Here is a 17,525-nt window from a genome sequence, read left to right on the forward strand (position 1 = left end):
GACTCTAGGCCGGGCTCAGTGGCTCACGCCCGTAATCCCAGCACTTTGGGAGGCTGAGGCAGGCAGATCACTTGAGGTCAGGAGCTCGAAAGCAGTCTGGCCAACATGGTGAAACCCTGTCTCTACCAAAAATACAAAAATTAGCCGGGCGTGGTGGCACACTCCTGTAATCCCAGCTTCTGGAGACGCTGAGGCAGGAGAATCGCTTGAACCCAGGAGGCAGAGGTTGCAGTGAGCTGAGACTGCGCCACTGCACTCCAGCCTGGGCAACAAGAGTGACACTCTGTCTCAAAATAAATAAATAAATAAATAACCCAGACTCAGGTATTCCTTGTAGCAACACAAACACTGATATAGAAGTCTTCCTAAATATGTAAACAAATACAATAACGCTAACTTAAAAAAATTTTTTTTTGAGAAGGTGTTTCACTGTGTCACCCAGGCTGGAGTGCAATGGTGCCATCTCAGCTCATTGCAACCTCCACCTCCCCGGTTCAAGTGATTCTCCTGCCTCAGCCTCCCGAGTAGCTGGGATTACAGGTGTGTGCCACCACGCCCGGCTACTTTTTTGTACTTTTAGTAGAGACTGCATTTCACCATGTTGCCCAGGCTGGTCTTGAACTCCTGATCTCAGGTGATCCACCCGCCTCGGCCTCCCAAAGTACTGGGCTTACAGGTGTGAGCCACTGCACCTGGCCAATAATGCTAACTTTATAGAGGAGCAAATAGAGCTTGGAGCAGTGAAATAAAGTGTCAACAATCATACGGTTATTTACAAAGCACAGGTGGAATTCAAAGCCAGTTGGTCTGATTCCAAATTCTCACCCTTAACCATGATGATCTTCTCTTGTATTCGAATACCTTAATCAGGTTTTCCGGATCATTCATTATGAATTTCTCTTTTGTATATTTCACAGCTTAAAGTCCAAAGTAGCTGGCATATTAGTGGAATGATGACACTCTAGAAATGGGTTTCTGAGAGGTGAGACCCACAGGGAGAAAAGGCCGGGTGCAGTGGCTCATGCCTGTAATCCTGGCACTTTGGAAGCTGAGGCAGGTGGATTGCACGAGCCCGGGAGTTTGAGACTACTCTGTGCAACATAGTGAAACCCCTTCTCTACAAAAAATAAAAAATTAGCCAGACATGGTGGTGTGAACCTGTAGTCTCAGCTACTCCAGAGGCTGAGGTGAGAGGATGCATCACCTGAGCCTGGGGTGGTTGAGGCTGCAGTGAGCCATGATCACACCACTGCACTCCAGCCTGGGCAACAGAGTGAGATTCTGCTAAAAAACAAACAAACAAACAAACAAACAAACAAACAAATTGCCTAGTAGGAAACTCTCACCCTTATTTATTTTATTTTATTTTTTGTTGGTTTATTTATTTATGTATTTATTTATTTTGAGACGAAGTTTTGCTCTTGTCGTCCAGGCTGGAGTGCAGTGGCAAGATCTCAGCTCACTGCAACCTCCGCCTCGCGGGTTCAAGCAATTCTCCTGCCTCAGCCTCCAGAGTAGCTGGGACTACAGGCATGCGCCACCACGCCCAGCTAATTTTTATACTTTTTAGTAGAGACGGGGTTTCACCATGTTGGCCAGGCAGGTCTTGAACTCCTGACCTCAGGTGATCCACCCGCCTTGGCCTCCCAAAGTGCTGGGATTTCAGGCATGAGCCACAGCGCCCAGCCCCTTCTTCCTTCTGTACTGGATTCAACACCTCTTTCTCTACATACCTTTAAAGGTGCCCTCATTTTAACAAACAATATCAGAAAGACTAATACAACATTTCAGCTTAAAAATAAAATTAATTCATCAGGATATGTGTGTGTGTTTTTAAAAATTTTATATTCCTGCATAAGAATATGTGGTATTACTTTCTCTTACATTCAAATGGTCTCCTTCATTCTGAGAATGCCACCAGATGATGAAAAGTATGACACCTTTTTTTTTTTTTAGATGGAGTCTTGCTGTGTCACCCAGGCTGGAGTGCAGTGGTATGATCTTAGCTCATTGCAACCTCCGTCTCCCGGGTTCAAATGATTCTTCTGCCTCAGCCTCCCAAGTAGCTGAGACAAAGTCCAGCTGATTTTTGACATTTCTAATAGTGGTGTGTACCTATGGTCCCATCTACTTGGAAGGCTGAGGCAGGAGGAGCACTTGAGCCCAGGAGGTTGAGGCTGAAGTGAGCTATATGATCATACTCCTGCCCTCCAGCCTGGGTGAGAGTAAGACCCTTCTCAAAAAAAAAAAAAAAAAAAACAGGAAACAACAATCAGGACACAAAATTCGTTCATGAAGTTTCAACTTTAACAATGTCAAAAAGAATAAAATTTGTTTAATAAATTGTATAGGGCTATAAACAACATGCATATTAAAAGGACAGATTTGTAGGGCAAAAATGTACAAGACTGTCAATCAAATACTAACAGCATCAATAAAATTCCTGTCTCCATGGTTACATTACTTCTTCCTTTTCTTTGTGTTTTCTCCACTTCTGTCTTTTTTTTTTTCTTTCTTTTTTCTTTTTTTATTTGAGACTGAGTCTCACTCTGTTGCCCAGGCTGGAGTGCAATGGTGCAATCATAGCTCACTGCAGTCTCCAACTCCTGGGCTCAAGAGATCTCCCATTTCAGCCTCCCGAGTAATTGGGACTACAGGTACACACCACCATGCCAAGCTAATTTTTTGAATTTTTTTGTAACAGGGTCTGACTTTGTTGTCCAGCTGGTTTCAAACTCCTGGCCTCAAGCAATTCTCTTGTCTCAGCCTCCCAAAGTGTTGGAATTACAAGGATGAACCACTGCTCCTGGCCTCCACCTCTGCCTATCTTATAAGAAAACATGTGGTTACATTTAGAGCCTGCCCAGGTAATCTAGGGTAAGCTGCTTCTCTGCAAAGACCCTTTTCCCAAATAAGTCACATTCACCCTTTTGTCATATGATTCAAGGCCAGGTGCGGTGGCTCACATCTGTAATCCCAGCACTTTGGGAGGCTGAGGCAGGTGTATCACTTGAGTCCGGAAGTTCAAGACCAGCCTGGCCAACATGGCAAAAACCCATCTCTTTTTATTAGAGTTTGTATTTTTATTAAAAATACAAAAATTAGCAGACTGTGGTGGCCGGCACCTGTAATCCCAACTTCTCAGGAGGCAGAGGAAGGAGGATCTCTTGAACCCAGGAAGCGGAGGTTGCAGTGAGCCAAGATCACACCACTGCACTCCAGCCTGGGCGACAGGGCAAGACTCCATCTCACATAAATAAATAAATAAATAAATAAATAAATGCTCAGATTCACAAGCGAGAGGATTAGAATGTGGATATAGTCTTCCGAGGGCCATGAGCCAACTCATGACAGACATGTCTTCTGGTTGACTCCATGAAAGTTATCTATTATCAATGGACCCAGGGAAGGGTTCTCCGTTTTCTGTCTCTGGGAATCAGGTCTAGATATGTCTCCTGCACTGACTGCAACTCTACCTGTTGCAGTCAAAGGAAAACCAGTGCTAGGGGGAGGGCACCTCGTGAAGGACTGAATGAAGCCCTCTCCTATTCCTGCACATTCCCTAATTCTGAGATCCTTGTAACGAAAGAGAACTGTCTTTATTGTCTGAGCATATTAGAGTTAGGGTTGCTATTTATTTATTTATTTATTTGTTTGTTTGTTTGTTTGTTTATTTATTGAGTCTTGCTCTGTCTCCCAGGCTGGAGTGCAGCGGTGCAATCTCGGCTAACTGCAACCTCCGCCTCCTGGGCTCAAGCAATTCTCCTGCCTCAGCCTCCTGAGTAGCTGGGATTACAGGCTCCAGCCACCACACCTGGCTAATTTTTGTGTTTTCAGTAGAGATGGGGTTTCACCATGTTGGCCAGGCCAGTTTTGAACTCCTGACCTCAAGTGATCCACCCACCTTGGCCTCCCAAAGTGCTGGGATTATAGGCATGAGCCACCGTGCCTGGCCAGGGCTCCTATTTTTTTTTTTTTCGAGACGGAGTCTCGCTCTGTCACCCAGGCTGGAGTGCAGTGGCCTGATCTTGGCTCACTGCAAGCTCTGCCTCCTGGGTTCACACCATTCTCCTGCCTCAGCCTCCCGAGTAGCTGGGAATACAGGTGCCCGCCACCACGCCCGGCTAATTTTTTGTATTTTTTAGTAGAGACGAGGTTTCACCGTGTTAGCCAGGATGGTCTCGATCTCCTGAGCTCGTGATCCACCTGCCTCAGCCTCCCAAAGTGCTAGGATTACAGGTGTGAGCCACTGTGCCTGGCCCAGGGCTCCTATTTTTTAAATTGGAACCTAAGGTGTCCTCACTTATGAAGTTCAAATATCTCACAATAATCTCAAATCACTAAGATAATCTAATTATGCTAATTTTTTGATGATAAAACTGAGCATAATAGATGCTAATGTTGTCTAGGGAGAATATAGTTTACCAGTGACTGGTCCCACTAGTTACTAAATTGGATGAAAACTTAGCTCCCTTGACCCACTATAGGTCTACACTGCAATTGACAAGACCCTAAATATGCAATAAGGTGGAAGCTTGTCTCCAGATATAACAACAACCTCGCTTAAATCCTTTTCCCGGCGGGGCACAGTGACTTCACCTCTAATCTCAGATCTTTGGGAGGCCATGGCAGGAGGATCACTTGAACCTAGGTTTTGAGACCTACCTGGGCAACATAGCCAGAGTCCATCTGTACACCACACCCCACACTGGGTGTGGTGGTGTATGCCTGGAGTCCTAGCTTCCTAGGAGGCTGAGGTAGGAGGGTCCCTGGAGTTTGAGCCCTGGAGTCCTGGAGTTTGAGGCTGCAGGGAGCTATGATCGTGTCATTGCATTCCAGCCTAGGTGACAAAGCAAGACCCTGTCTGTGAAAAAACAAAAAAACAAAAAAACAAAAAAACAAAACTACCCAGCTACTTGGGAGCCTGAGGCAGGAGAATCGCTTGAATCCGGAAGGCGGAGGTTGCAGTGAGCCGAGATCATGCTATTGCACTCCAGCCTAGGGGACAGAGCAAGACTCCGTCTCAGAAAAAAAAAAAAAACTAAACTAAACAAAAAACCAAAAACACATTTTTCTGACCTATCCCCCTGACCTATCTACCTTCCACAACTTTTCTTCTTCTGAGACTAATCTATTAAAAAAAAATCACTCAGCCAGGTGCGGTGGCTCACGCCTGTAATCCCAGTAATCCCAGAACTTTGGGAGGCCAAGGTGAATGGATCACAACGTCAGGAGATCGAGACCACCCTGGCCAGCATGGTGAAACCTCATCTCTACTAAAAATACAAAAATTAGCCGGGTGTGGTGTTGTGTGCCTGTAGTCCCAGCTACTCAGTAGGCAGAGGCGGGAGAATCGCTTGAACCCGGGAGGTGGAGATTATAGCGAGCCGAGATCACACCACTTCACTTCAGCCTGGCCGACAGAGTGAGACTCCATCTCTAAATAAATAAATAAATAACTTGGGCTCAGCCTCTGAGTCTATGGCCTGAGCAAAGAAATTGAGTCTAGAGAATTAAAATAACATGTCCATCATCGCAGATCCAGACAAAAAAAGCAAAGTCAGATTTCAAGCCTGAGTGGAAATGTAGTTGGCCTTTATGCCATCTAGACATTTTGGAAGAACTTGGTGATGAAAGAGTCAGGCAGGCTGGGCGCGGTGTCTCACGCCTGTAATCCCAGCACTTTGGGAGGCCAAGGCGGGTGGATCACTTGACATCAGGAGTTCGAGCCCAGCCTGGCCAACATGGTGAAACTCCATCTCTACTAAAAATACAAAAATTAGCTGGGTGTGGTGGCAGGTGCCTGTAATCTCTGCTACTCAGGAGGCTGAGGCAGGAGAATGGCTTGAACCCGGAGGTGGAAGTTGCAGTGAGCCGCCAAGTTCGTGCCATTGCACTCCAGCCTGGGAGACAGAGCAAGACTCCATCTCAGAGAAAAAAAAAAAAAAAAAGAGGCATTCTAGCTCACCAGGAATCCTGTCACTTTGACTTACTCTAGAAACCTGAATCCAAAGCAAATGGCACACCACAGAAGAGAAGGTATCCTCCCTATGAACTTCCTCAAGGTTCCCTTCATGTCCTTATTTCTCAGACTATAGATAAAGGGGTTCACCATTTGAGGGACCACAGAATACATCACTGAAGCCACTGCAGTCTTCCTAGGTGAGTCAGTAACTGCAGAACTAATGTACACCTCCAAACCTGCCCCATAGAACACGAGCACAACGGAGAGGTGAGACCCACAGGTGGAAAAGGCTTTGTGCTTTCCACTTGCTGATGGCATTCTCAAAACAGAGGAGGCGATCTGAGTGTAAGAGAAAATGATTCCAGACAGAGGAACACCACCAAATATGCAAGCTGCAAACTATATCAGGATGCTATTGATGAGGGTGTCCAAACAGGCGAGTTGGATGACCTGAGCCAGTTCACAGAAGAAGAGCGGGATTTCCAGGTCTGTGCAGAAGGACAGCCTCAACACCATCAGGCTGAGAAGAAGGGCATTCACAATGCTAGTCAACAGAGAGAGAAGAATCAGCAGGCCACAGAGGCGGGGGTTCATGATGACCGTGTATCTAAGGGGGTGACAAATGGCCACATAGCGGTCATAGGCCATTGCTGCAAGGAGACAATTTTCCAAGCCAGCAAAAACCAAGACAAAGCAGATCTGGGTGAGGCAGCCTGTGTACGTGTTGCTCGATTCTGAGCTTGGATGTTCACCAGCATCTTTGGGATCGTGGTTGTGCTTAAACAAATGTCCGAAAAAGAGAGATTGGAGAGGAAGAAGTACATGGGGGTGTGGAGGTGGGAGTCAGAGATGACAGCAAGGAGGATGAGCAGGTTCCCCAGGATGGTGACCAGGTATATGGACAGGAACAGGCTGAAGAGGACAGGCTGCAGTTCTGGATCCTGTATCAGTCCCAGGAGAAGGAATTCTGAAACAGCTGTTTGGTTTCTCGCTTCCATGCTGTTGATGATGAATCTGATGGAAAAGATAACAAAATCTGTAAGTAGCAGCTGCATCGGCATCACTCGAGAACATGACAGAAATGCAAAATCTTGCTCCCCTCCCCAGACTTCTTGCTGATAAACTCTGGGGATGAGAACCGACAGTCTATTCTTTCACAAGCCTTGTAGATGTTTTTGATAGATGCTGAATTTTGAGAGCCAGTTCAAAATGTTTACTTAGGAGTGGAGTTTTCTTAATCAAAAAATGTGAAAATCTTTTTTTTTTTTTTTTTGAGACAGGGTCTCACTCTGTCCATCAGGCTGGAGTGCAGTGGTGTAATCTTAGCTTATTGTAAGCTCCACCTCCATGTTCAAGTGATTCTCCGGCCTCAGCCTCCCAAGTAGCTGTGGTTACAGGTGCACACCACTATTCCTGGCTAATTTGTGTGTGTGTGTGTGTGTGTGTCTTTTTAGTAGAGATTGGTAGGGGGGGTCTCACCATGTTGGTCAGGCTGATCTCGAACTCCTGACCTCAAGTGATCCACCTGTCTCAGCCTCCCAAAGTGCTGGGATTACAGGCATGAGCCACCATGCCTGGCCCAGGAGTGGAGTTTTCATAATCAAAAAATGTGGAAATCTTTTTTTGGGGGGGAAGATAGGGTCTCACTCTGTCGCCCAGGCTGGAGTGCAGTGGTGTGATCTTAGCTCACTGCAATCTCCACCTCCCAGGTTCAAGTGATTCTCCTGCCTCAGCCTCTCAAGTAGCTGGGGTTACAGGTGCACACCACCATGCTTGGCTAATTAAAAAAAATTTTTTTTTGTATGTTTAGTGGGGATGGGGTCTCACCATGTAGGTCAGGCTGGTCTCAAACTCCTGACTTCAAGTGATCCGCCTGCCTCAGCCTCCCAAAGTGCTGGGATTACAGGTGTGAGCCACCACTCTTGGCTAAAGAATGTGGAAATCTTTTATCTTTATTCTTTCTGCTGTTCCCTTACCCATGGCAGACGCTTCTAGTCTAGTCTAGTGCTCTTTCCTGCTAAGACCACATGTGCCTTTAGGATTCTTATCAGCAAGGAGCTCCAAACAGCGCTAGAGATAGAAAGTCAGAGTTAGCATGCTAAATATTACCTATTTGTCATCTTTCACATGTGATTTTCTAAAACAATCATCCGATTTTCAATGTTACCCAATACAAATGAATATAGAAACATACTGCAACATGCTAACATTTTGTCAGTTTGTGTCATTCTGAAACTTTAAAAAATGATAAAACTTAACATTTAAAAAATTTTAAAATTCTTGGCCGGGCACGGTGGCTCACGCCTGTAATCCCAGCACTTCAAGAGGCCGAGGCGGGCGGATCACAGGGTCAGGTGATCGAGACCATCCTGGCTAACACGGTGAAACCCCATCTCTACTAAAAATACAAAAAATTAGCTGGGCGTGGTGGCTGGCACCTGTAGTCCCAGCTACTCGGGAGGCTGAGGCAGGAGAATGGCGTGAACCCGGGAGGCGGAGCTTGCAGTGAGCCAAGATCGCGCCACTGCACTCCAGCCTGGGTGACAGAGCGAGACTCTGTCTCAAAAAACAGACAAACAAACAAACAAACAAACAAATTTTTAAATTCTCTAGTGTGTACTGTGAACCTAAGTGAATATTCAAATCCTTCTCCTTGCTTACTTTCTTCCTACATTTCTTTTCTCTCTCCTCCTATTCCCTCCATTTTCTTTTCTTTTTTTCTTTTTCTTTTCCTTTTTTTTGAGACGGAGTCTTGCTCTGTCACCCAGGTTAGAATACAGTGGCGCGATCTCGGCTCCCTGCAACCTCCGCCTCCCGGGTTCAAGCTATTCTCCTGCCTCGGCCTCCAGAGTAGCTGGGATTACAGGCGCCCGCCACCACGCCTGGCTAATTTTTGAATTTGTAGTAGAGATGGGGTTTCACCATCTTAGCCAGACTAGTCTGGAACTCCTGACCGTGTGATCCAACTGCCTCGGCATCCCAAAGTGCTGGGATTACAGGCGTGAGCCACTGCGCCTGGCCTCTCCATTTTCTTTATTGAAACAAATTATTAGAAGACGCTAACTCAATTTCATTTATTCTTCTACGTGCTGAGAATAAAACAAGGTATAAAACATGATTATCCACATCAAAAAACTTATCCACCACTATCAAATAGACTTTAATCCCTCTGATGCAAGATTGGGTCAACATACAGAAATCAATAAATGTGATTCATCACATAAAAAGAACTAAAACCAAAAATCACATTATTATCTCAATAGATGCAAAAAAGGCTTTTAATAAAATTCAACGTTGCTTTATGTTAAAAACCCTCAACAGGCCGTGCACAGTGGTTCATGCCTGTAATCCCAGCACTTTGGGAGGCTGAGGTAGGCAGATCACGAGGTCAGGAGTTCGAGACCAGCCTAGCCAACATGGTGAAACCCCATGTCTACTAAAATTACAACTATTAGCCAGGCATGGTGGCATGCACCTGCAATCCCAGCTACTTGGGAGGCTGAGGCAGGAGAATCTCTTGAACCCAGGAAATGGAGGTTGCAGTGTGCCAAGATTGTGCCATTGCACTCCAGCATGGGTGACAGAGTGACACTCTGTCTTAAAAAAAAAAAAAAGTTTAGCTTGTTTTTTAAAAACTGATGTATGATTCACAAAAAAAAGAGGGAAGAGAGAGAGAAAGAAAAAGAAAAGGAGAAAGAAATGGAGGAAGAAAGGAAGAAAATTTTTGTATGATAAACAGTGTACAGTGTGAGAAAAATTCTAAACATTTTTGAACCTGCATAGATATATTCATTTTTATTATAGATTATTCATGTGTGAATTATTCAGAAAGTACAGAGAATAATGAAGGGCTGGCTACCCATCAGTCAACAACATAAAATTCACACAAGGCCAGGCGTGGTGGCTCAAGCCTATAATCTCAGCACTTTGGGAGGCTGAGGTGGGTGGATCACCTGAGATCAAGAGTTCGAGATCAGCCTGGCCAATATGGTGAAACCCCGTCTTCACTACAAATACAAAAAAATTAGCTGAGTGTGGTGGTGTGGTGCACGCCTGTAACCCCAGCTACTTGGGAGGCTGAGGCAGGAGAATCGTTTGCACCTGAGAGGCAGAGGTTGCAGTGAGCCGAGATCTTGCCACTGCACTCCAGCCTGGGTGACAGAGGGAGACTGTGTCTCAAAAAAAAAAAAAAAAAAAAAAATTCACACAATTCACCATCTTTGATTTAGGTCTTTTTATTGCAAAAAGTAATAAATATTTTTATTGCAATAAAGTGTGTATTTGAGGCTGGGCATGGTGGCTCATACCTGTAATCCCAGCATTTTGGGAGGCTGAGGCAGGTAGATCATCTGAGGTCAGGAGTTCAAGACCAGCTGACCAATATGGTGAAACCCTGTCTCTACTAGAAATACAAAATAATCAGCTGGGTGTGGTGATGTGCACCTGTAATCCTAGTTACTCAGGAAGCTGAGACAGGAGAATCACTTGAACCCGGGAGGCAGAGGTTGCAGTGAGCCGAGATCATGCCAGTGCACTCCAGCCTGGGTGACAGAGTGAGATTCCATCTCAAAAAAAAAAAAAAGTGCGTATTTGAAAACCCCCACTTCATGTTTTTTATCTTTTTTCCCTTCCCTAGGGGAACCAGTACACACAATTGATCTATATTATTCTCCTATACCTTTCATTATATTTGGTATTATTCTTCCAAATAATAACAATGGCATTGTGTTGCATTTTAAAAGCTTTATATAGCCAGGCGCTGTGGCTCACATCTATAATCCGGGTCCTTTGGGAGGCTGAGGCGGGCGTACAAGAGGCCAGGAGTGTAAGACCAGCCTGGGCAATGTAGTGAGAACCTGTGTCTACAAAAAAAATTTAAAAATTTGCAAAGTGTAATGGCATGCACCTGTGGTCCCAGCTACTCAGGAGGCTGAGGCCAAAGGATTAGGTTGATCCCAGGAATTCGAGACTGCAGTGAGCTATGATCGAGTCACCGCACTCCTGCTAGGCAACAGAGTGAGACCTTGTCTCTAAAAAAACCCCAAAAAACAAAACCACCTGCCCTCATTTCCAAAGCATTAATTAACTAAAGGACTTTGGGTTATCTGATTGGCTTCAACAAAAATGATGCTCAACAACTCACATGGATATTGCAGAGGATGATCTATCCTCAGGAAGCGCAGACAGACTCGAGTCCTGGTCAAAAAAGGATCATGTCTGGAAGGAGGTTCTGATGCAGCTTCCTAGCTGGGTAAGAGATGTTCAGTGAGGTGCTTACAGCCTGACTTGTTGCAGTGTCTATATCCCTGGGACCTCAATATCCAATGCTCCTCATTACACTGGCTATTTTACCATCGTCCTGATCCCAGGAGTGCACATCCTTAAAGACCAAGACTAGAGGAGTGAGGAATCCGGGATGGCTGAGTCCCTGTTCCCTGAGGCCACGTGTACACCATCCACATCTCTCCATTGTTTCTGCTCACCTCCACTTCACGAACCTTGCTCCCAGAACACATACTATTCGTCTAGTAAAAAAAAGGATTTTGATCTGAGGAATGTGGGTTCTCTTCATTGTCAGACCCAGAAAGACATTAAAATGAGACAGAAACCACACCCCTCCTTCCCTCCTTTGAACTATGCATTCATCTCATAAAACTGTTTGCTGTTGCCACAAGTAGCTATAAACTAACCTAATAATAGCATGGGAATTAAAAAGAAATTCTTTAGGCAGTTAGTGAGGGTACAGAAGTCCTGGGTAAGGTTTTTCTTTTTAATAAAAAGCAGCCCCCAAATAATTTCTTTTCAAACAAAAAGTAGCCTGAAAACTCAAGCTGCAAGCATAGGTAAGCAAGCTGGAAGCCTGCACAGGTGAATGCCAGCAGCTGTGCCAGAAGACAGGTATAACCAACATGAAGGTTTTCTTTTTTCTTCTTTCTTTCTTTCTTCTTATTATATATTTTTTTTTTGAGACAGTCTCACTCTATCGCCCAGGCTGGAATGCAGTGGCACCATCTCAGCTCACTGCAACCTCTGCCTCTAGGTTCAAGTGATTCTTGTGCCTCAGCCTCCAGAGTAGCTGGGATTACAGACGAGTGCCACCACACCAGGCTAATTTTTGTATTTTTAGTAGAGATGAGATTTGATGCCGGGTGTGGTGGCTCATGCATGTAATCCCAGCACTTTGGGAGGCCGAGGTGGGTGGATCACCTGAGGTCAGGAGTTCGAGACCAGCCTGGCCAACATGGTGAAACCTCGTCTCTACTAAAAATACAAAAATTAGCCAGGCGTGGTGATGGGCGCCTGTAGTCCCAGCTACTCGGGAGGCTGAGGCAGGAGAATCGCTTGAACCTGGGAGGTGGAGGTTGCAGTGAGCTGAGATCGTGTCCCTGCACTCCAGGCTGGGTGACAGAGCAAGACTCAGTCTCAAAAAAACAAAACAAAAAACAAACAAAAAAACCTTGACCTGTAAGCTATATGCAAGTTTGGGTCTTACCTGTAAGCTAGCTGGGCACAGTGGCTCACACCTGTAATCCCAGCACTTTGGGAGGCTGAGGCGGGCGGATCACGAGGTCAGGAGTTCAAGACCAGCCTGGCCAACATGGTGAAACCACATCTCTACTAAAAATGCAAAACTTAGCCGGGTGTGGTGGTGTGCACCTGTAATCCCAGCTACTTGGGAGGGGAGGCTGAGGCAGGAGAATCACTTGAACCCAGGAGGCGGAGGTTGCAGTGAACTGAGATTGTGCCACTGGACTTCAGCCTGGGTGACAGAGCCAGGCTGTCTAAAAAAAAAAAAGAAAGCCACAAGAAGAAGGAGTAAGTGAATTATTCTCTACATTCCCTACCTCTGATATATTTGCAAAGAAATGTAGCTCTCTCTATTATTTGAGTATATTATAATCAACATTTCTTTCACTGAAGCTGACTTCTTCACTGATCAAGATAGAATATCTCACCACTAGGCCGGGCACGGTGGCTCACACCTGTAATCCTAGCACTTTTCGGAGGCCGAGGTGGGCGGATCAGAAGGTCAGGAGTTTGAGACCAGCCTCGCCAATATGGCGAAACACCATCTCTACCAAAAATACAAAAAATAGCCAGGTGTGGTGGCAGCCGTCTGTAGTCCCAGCTACTGAGAGGCTGAGGCAGGAGAATAGCTTGAATCTGGGAGGCAGAGATTGCAGTGAGCTGAGATTGTACCATTGCACTCCAGCCTGGGTGACAAGAGTGAGACTGTCTCAAAAAAAAAAAAAAAAAAGAAAGAAAGAATATCTCACCATTGAAATAATCTAATGATAGCAATTTTATTGATGATAAAACTGAGGGTAGTAAGTAGTCATTGATGTTGACCTGCACAGACACAGTTTAGTAGTGACTGGGCTCTAAAATTACAGAATTCTGGTATGAACAATCAGCTCCCATTTTGTGCAATAGGTTTCACTCTGGCATGCATTTCATATGGCCCTAAATATTCAATCAGGCAATATCAATTCTGTGTTGTGAACACAGCCTTCTTTGGATTCTTGCCCTGACCTATGAGACAACTCCTGCTTTTCTTCTTCTGAGAATGTTACCCAAACAAATCACTGTAACACTTGCCACAGGTTAACTTTTTAAACATCACATCCAAAGAAACTGAGCTTTGAGAATAGAATTCATTTTTGACACGTGACAGAGCTCCAAAAGAGGCAAGATTTCAATTCAAAAAAAAAAACAAAAAACACATCCATGATGCAGACTAGTCACTTTAAGAAAATCTTGAAAGGCCAGGTGTGGTGGCTCACGCCTGTAATCCCAGCACTTTGGAAGGCAGAGGAGGGTGGATCACCTGAGGTTGGGAGTTCGAGACCAGCCTGACCAACATCAGGAAACCCCGTCTCTACTACAAATACAAAATTAGCCGGGCGTGGTGGTGCATGCCTGTAATCTCAACTACTCGGGAGGCTGAGGCAGGAGAATCGCTTGAACCCGGGAGTCAGAGGTTGCGGTGAGCAAGATCACGCCGTTGCACTCCAGCCTGGGCAACAAGAGCAAAACTCCATCTCAAAAAAAAAAAAAAATTAGCCAGGCGTGGCAGCGTATGCCTGTAGTCGCAGTTACTCTGGAGACTGAAGTGGAAAGAATTACTTGAACCTTGGAGGTCGAAGCTGCAGTGAGCCATGATCAGCCTCAGCAACAGAGTGAGGCCCTGTCTCAAAAAAATATGTTGCTCAGACCAGAAAAGGCGATTGTTAAATATAACAGTACAAGGAAACAAATCTAATTGCTGAAGAAAATATGAAAAATACCTGACTATAGGTTTTCAAGATTATGAATACAGGCAACATATTGAACTCAATGATACTAGTTAAATTTTATTGAGTACTTACTAGGTTACAGGTATTGTACTAAGTGGTTTTAGTGCTTATGGGGGTGAGCTTTGCAACAAGAGTTACATTTCATATGGTCAGTTGAAGGCTCTTAATCATTTTCCCCACACTAAGAATTAGATTAATATAGGCCGGGCGCGGTGGCTCAAGCCTGTAATCCCAGCACTTTGGGAGGCCGAGGCAGGCGGATCACGAGGTCAGGAGATCGAGACCATCCTGGCTAACACGGTGAAACCCCGTCTCTACTAAAAATACAAAAAATTAGCCGGGTGTGTTGGCGGGCGCCTGTAGTCCCAGCTACTCGGGAGGCTGAGGCAGGAGAATGGCGTGAACCCGGGAGGCGGAGCTTGCAGTGAGCCAAGATCGCGCCACTGCACTCCAGCCTGGGGCACAGAGCAAGACTCCGTCTCAAAAAAAAAAAAAAAAAAAAAAAAAAAAAAAAAAAAAGAATTAGATTAATAAAGGGTCATATAATCAAATTTTGAGGGCCGGGCCCTCAGGAGTCTTGAACTCCTGACCTCAAATGACCCACCCACCTTGGCCACCCAAAGTGCTGGGATTACAGGCGTGAGCCACTGCACGTGGCCTAATTATAGCAATGTTTTAAATGATGAAACAAAGTGTAGTGGATACTGAGGTTGCCTTGCACAGATACAGTTTTCCAGTGACAGATCCTGCGAACTACTGAACTGAGGTATGAAAGATCATCTCACCTCTAACAACAGCTTAATGATTTACATGGCCATAACCATGCTATGAGGCAGAAAGGAATCCCTGCTGTAACAACAGACTTGTTCGGGTAATTTCCCTGCCCTATCCAACTTCTTGCACTATTATTCTTCTGAAAACCTTCCAACAAAATTACCATAACCCTTGCCTCAGGCCCAACATCAATGGACTCTAATCAAAGACATTGAGCTTAGGCCAAGCGAGGTGGCTCATGCCTGTAATCTCAGCACATTGGGAGGCCGAGGTGGGTGGACCCCTAGAGCCCAGGAGTTCGAGATCACCCTGGCCAACATGGCGAAACCCCGTCTCTACTAAAAATACAAAAAAATTAGCTAGGTATGGTGGTGCTTGCCTATAATCCTTGCTACTCAGGAGACTGAAGCATGAGAATTGCTGGAACCTAGGAGGTGGAGGCTGCAGTGAGCCGAGACTGCACCACTGCACTCCAGACTGGGTGACAGAAGAAGACTCCGTTAAAAAAAAAAAAAAAAAAAAAGAACAACTGAGCTTGGAGAATGGAACTAATTTTTTTTATTATGATTTATTTATTTATTTATTTTTGAGACGGAGTCTTGCTCTGTCGCCCAGGCTGGAGCGCAGTGGCGCGATCTCGGCTCACTGCAACCTCCGCCTCCCAGGTTCAAGTGATTCTCCTGCCTCAGCCTCCTGAGTAGCTGGGACTACAAGCAAGCGCCACCACACCTGGCTAATTTTTGTATTTTTAGTAGAGACAATGTTTCACCATTTTGGGCAGGCTGGTCTCGAACTCCTAACCTCGTGGTCCACCTGCCTCGGCCTCCCAAAGTGCTGGGATTACAGGCATCAGCCACCGCACCTAACCGCAGTAGCCATTATTTTATTCTGATTTTATGAGATCAGCTCTTTTGGATTCTACACATGGTTGAGATCATGCAGTATTTGTCTTTCTGTACCTGGCTTATTTCACTTAGCATAATGTTCTCCAGGTTCCTCCATGTTGTGGCGAATGACAGAATTTCCTCTTTTTTAAAGGGTGTATAGTACTCTATTATATACCACATTTTCTTTTTCTTTTCCAGACGAAGTCTTGCTCTGTTGCCCAGGCTAGAGTGCAATGGTGCAATCTCGGCTCACTGCAACCTCCGCCTCCTGGGTTCAAGTGATTCTCTTGCCTCAGCCTCCTGAGTAGCTGGGATTACAGGCATACGTCATCACGTCTGGCTAATTTTTGTATTTTTAGTGGAGACAGGGTTTCACCATGTTGGCCAGGCTGTTCTTGAACCCCTGACCTCAAGTAATCTACCTACCTCAGGCTCCCAAAGTGCTGGGATTACAGGCATGAGCCACCGTGCCCGCCATACCACATTTTCTTTATCCACTTATATGTTGATGGACATTCAGGTTGGTTACATATCCTGGCTATTGTGACTAATATTACAATGAACATGAGAGTGCAGATATCTCTTCAGCATATTGATTTCAATTCCTTTGAAATTCAACAGCACAAACATAAATCAATATAACTATAGATAGTCAACCTAAATAACAGAGAGAGGCTCTCTAAAAGAAAATGATGTTTATTGCCAAAGAAAGCCTTGCAATAGCAATACGCGTGCCATCATAAACTATGTATGCATTCAAGGAGGTAAAGGAAGACAAAGTTCTTTAATGGAAAAATGAGGAAGGTTACATAATTGTTTTGAAATAATTATCCTTCACAGTAATAGCTAATAACAAGGGTGATGCCAGTCTGAAGTTGGACAGGCAGTTGCTGGGCAGATGTACTTGCAGAAATATTTTTTGTGTAAGGTTGCAACAGCCTTTTGTGCAAGGTTGTGGTTTTTGTAGTCTTGTGATAGTTCTTGTTATTGGGCATGCAAGTGAGATAAATCTCTCCATGGCCTTCCCTAGCTTTACTTGTCAGGGTGTGTGTGTGTGTGTGTGTGTGTTTGTTTGTTTTTCATGAGACAAAGTTTTGCTCTGTCACCCAGGCTGGAATGCAGTGGTGCGATCTCGGCTCACTGCAACCTCCGCCTCCCAGGTTCAAGTGATTCTCAAGTCTCAGCCTCCTGAGTAGCTGGGATTACAGATATGCGCCACAACGCCTGGCTAATTTTTGTGTTTTTCATAGAGATGGGGTTTCACCATGGTGGCCAGGCTGGTCTCAAACTCCTGACCTTGCGATCCGCCCACCTCAGCCTATCAAAGTGCAGTCTTTTTTGATAGCCACTGCACCCAGTCTTTTTTTTTTTAATAAGTGACTCCATTTTGATTCTGACAACTTTAACAATATATATACACAAGGACAGTCAGCCTTCCATATCTGCCAGTACCACATTCATGGACTCAACCAACTGTGGGTCAAAAATATTAAAAATATTAAATAAAATATTTAAAAATATTAAATAAGAATATTCCAAAAATACAATATTAAGGAATACAACTATTTACATAGGATTAACATTATACTAGGTAATATAAGT

The 17,525-nt window shown here is 44.9% G+C and overlaps 1 protein-coding gene across 1 annotated transcript; it reads right to left on the reverse strand.

Moving 5' to 3' along the window:
* Positions 1-5,989: 5,989 nt before the first annotated feature.
* On the reverse strand, positions 5,990-6,963 carry LOC116478856 (olfactory receptor 7G2). The gene is given in 2 exon segments (XM_032170391.2): positions 5,990-6,690; positions 6,693-6,963. Coding segments are annotated over 2 exon segments (972 nt in total).
* Positions 6,964-17,525: the final 10,562 nt, after the last annotated feature.

The sequence above is a fragment of the Hylobates moloch genome, unplaced genomic scaffold (assembly GCF_009828535.3).
Source record: "Hylobates moloch isolate HMO894 unplaced genomic scaffold, HMol_V3 SCAFFOLD_12, whole genome shotgun sequence".
NCBI classification, from domain to species: domain Eukaryota; kingdom Metazoa; phylum Chordata; class Mammalia; order Primates; family Hylobatidae; genus Hylobates; species Hylobates moloch.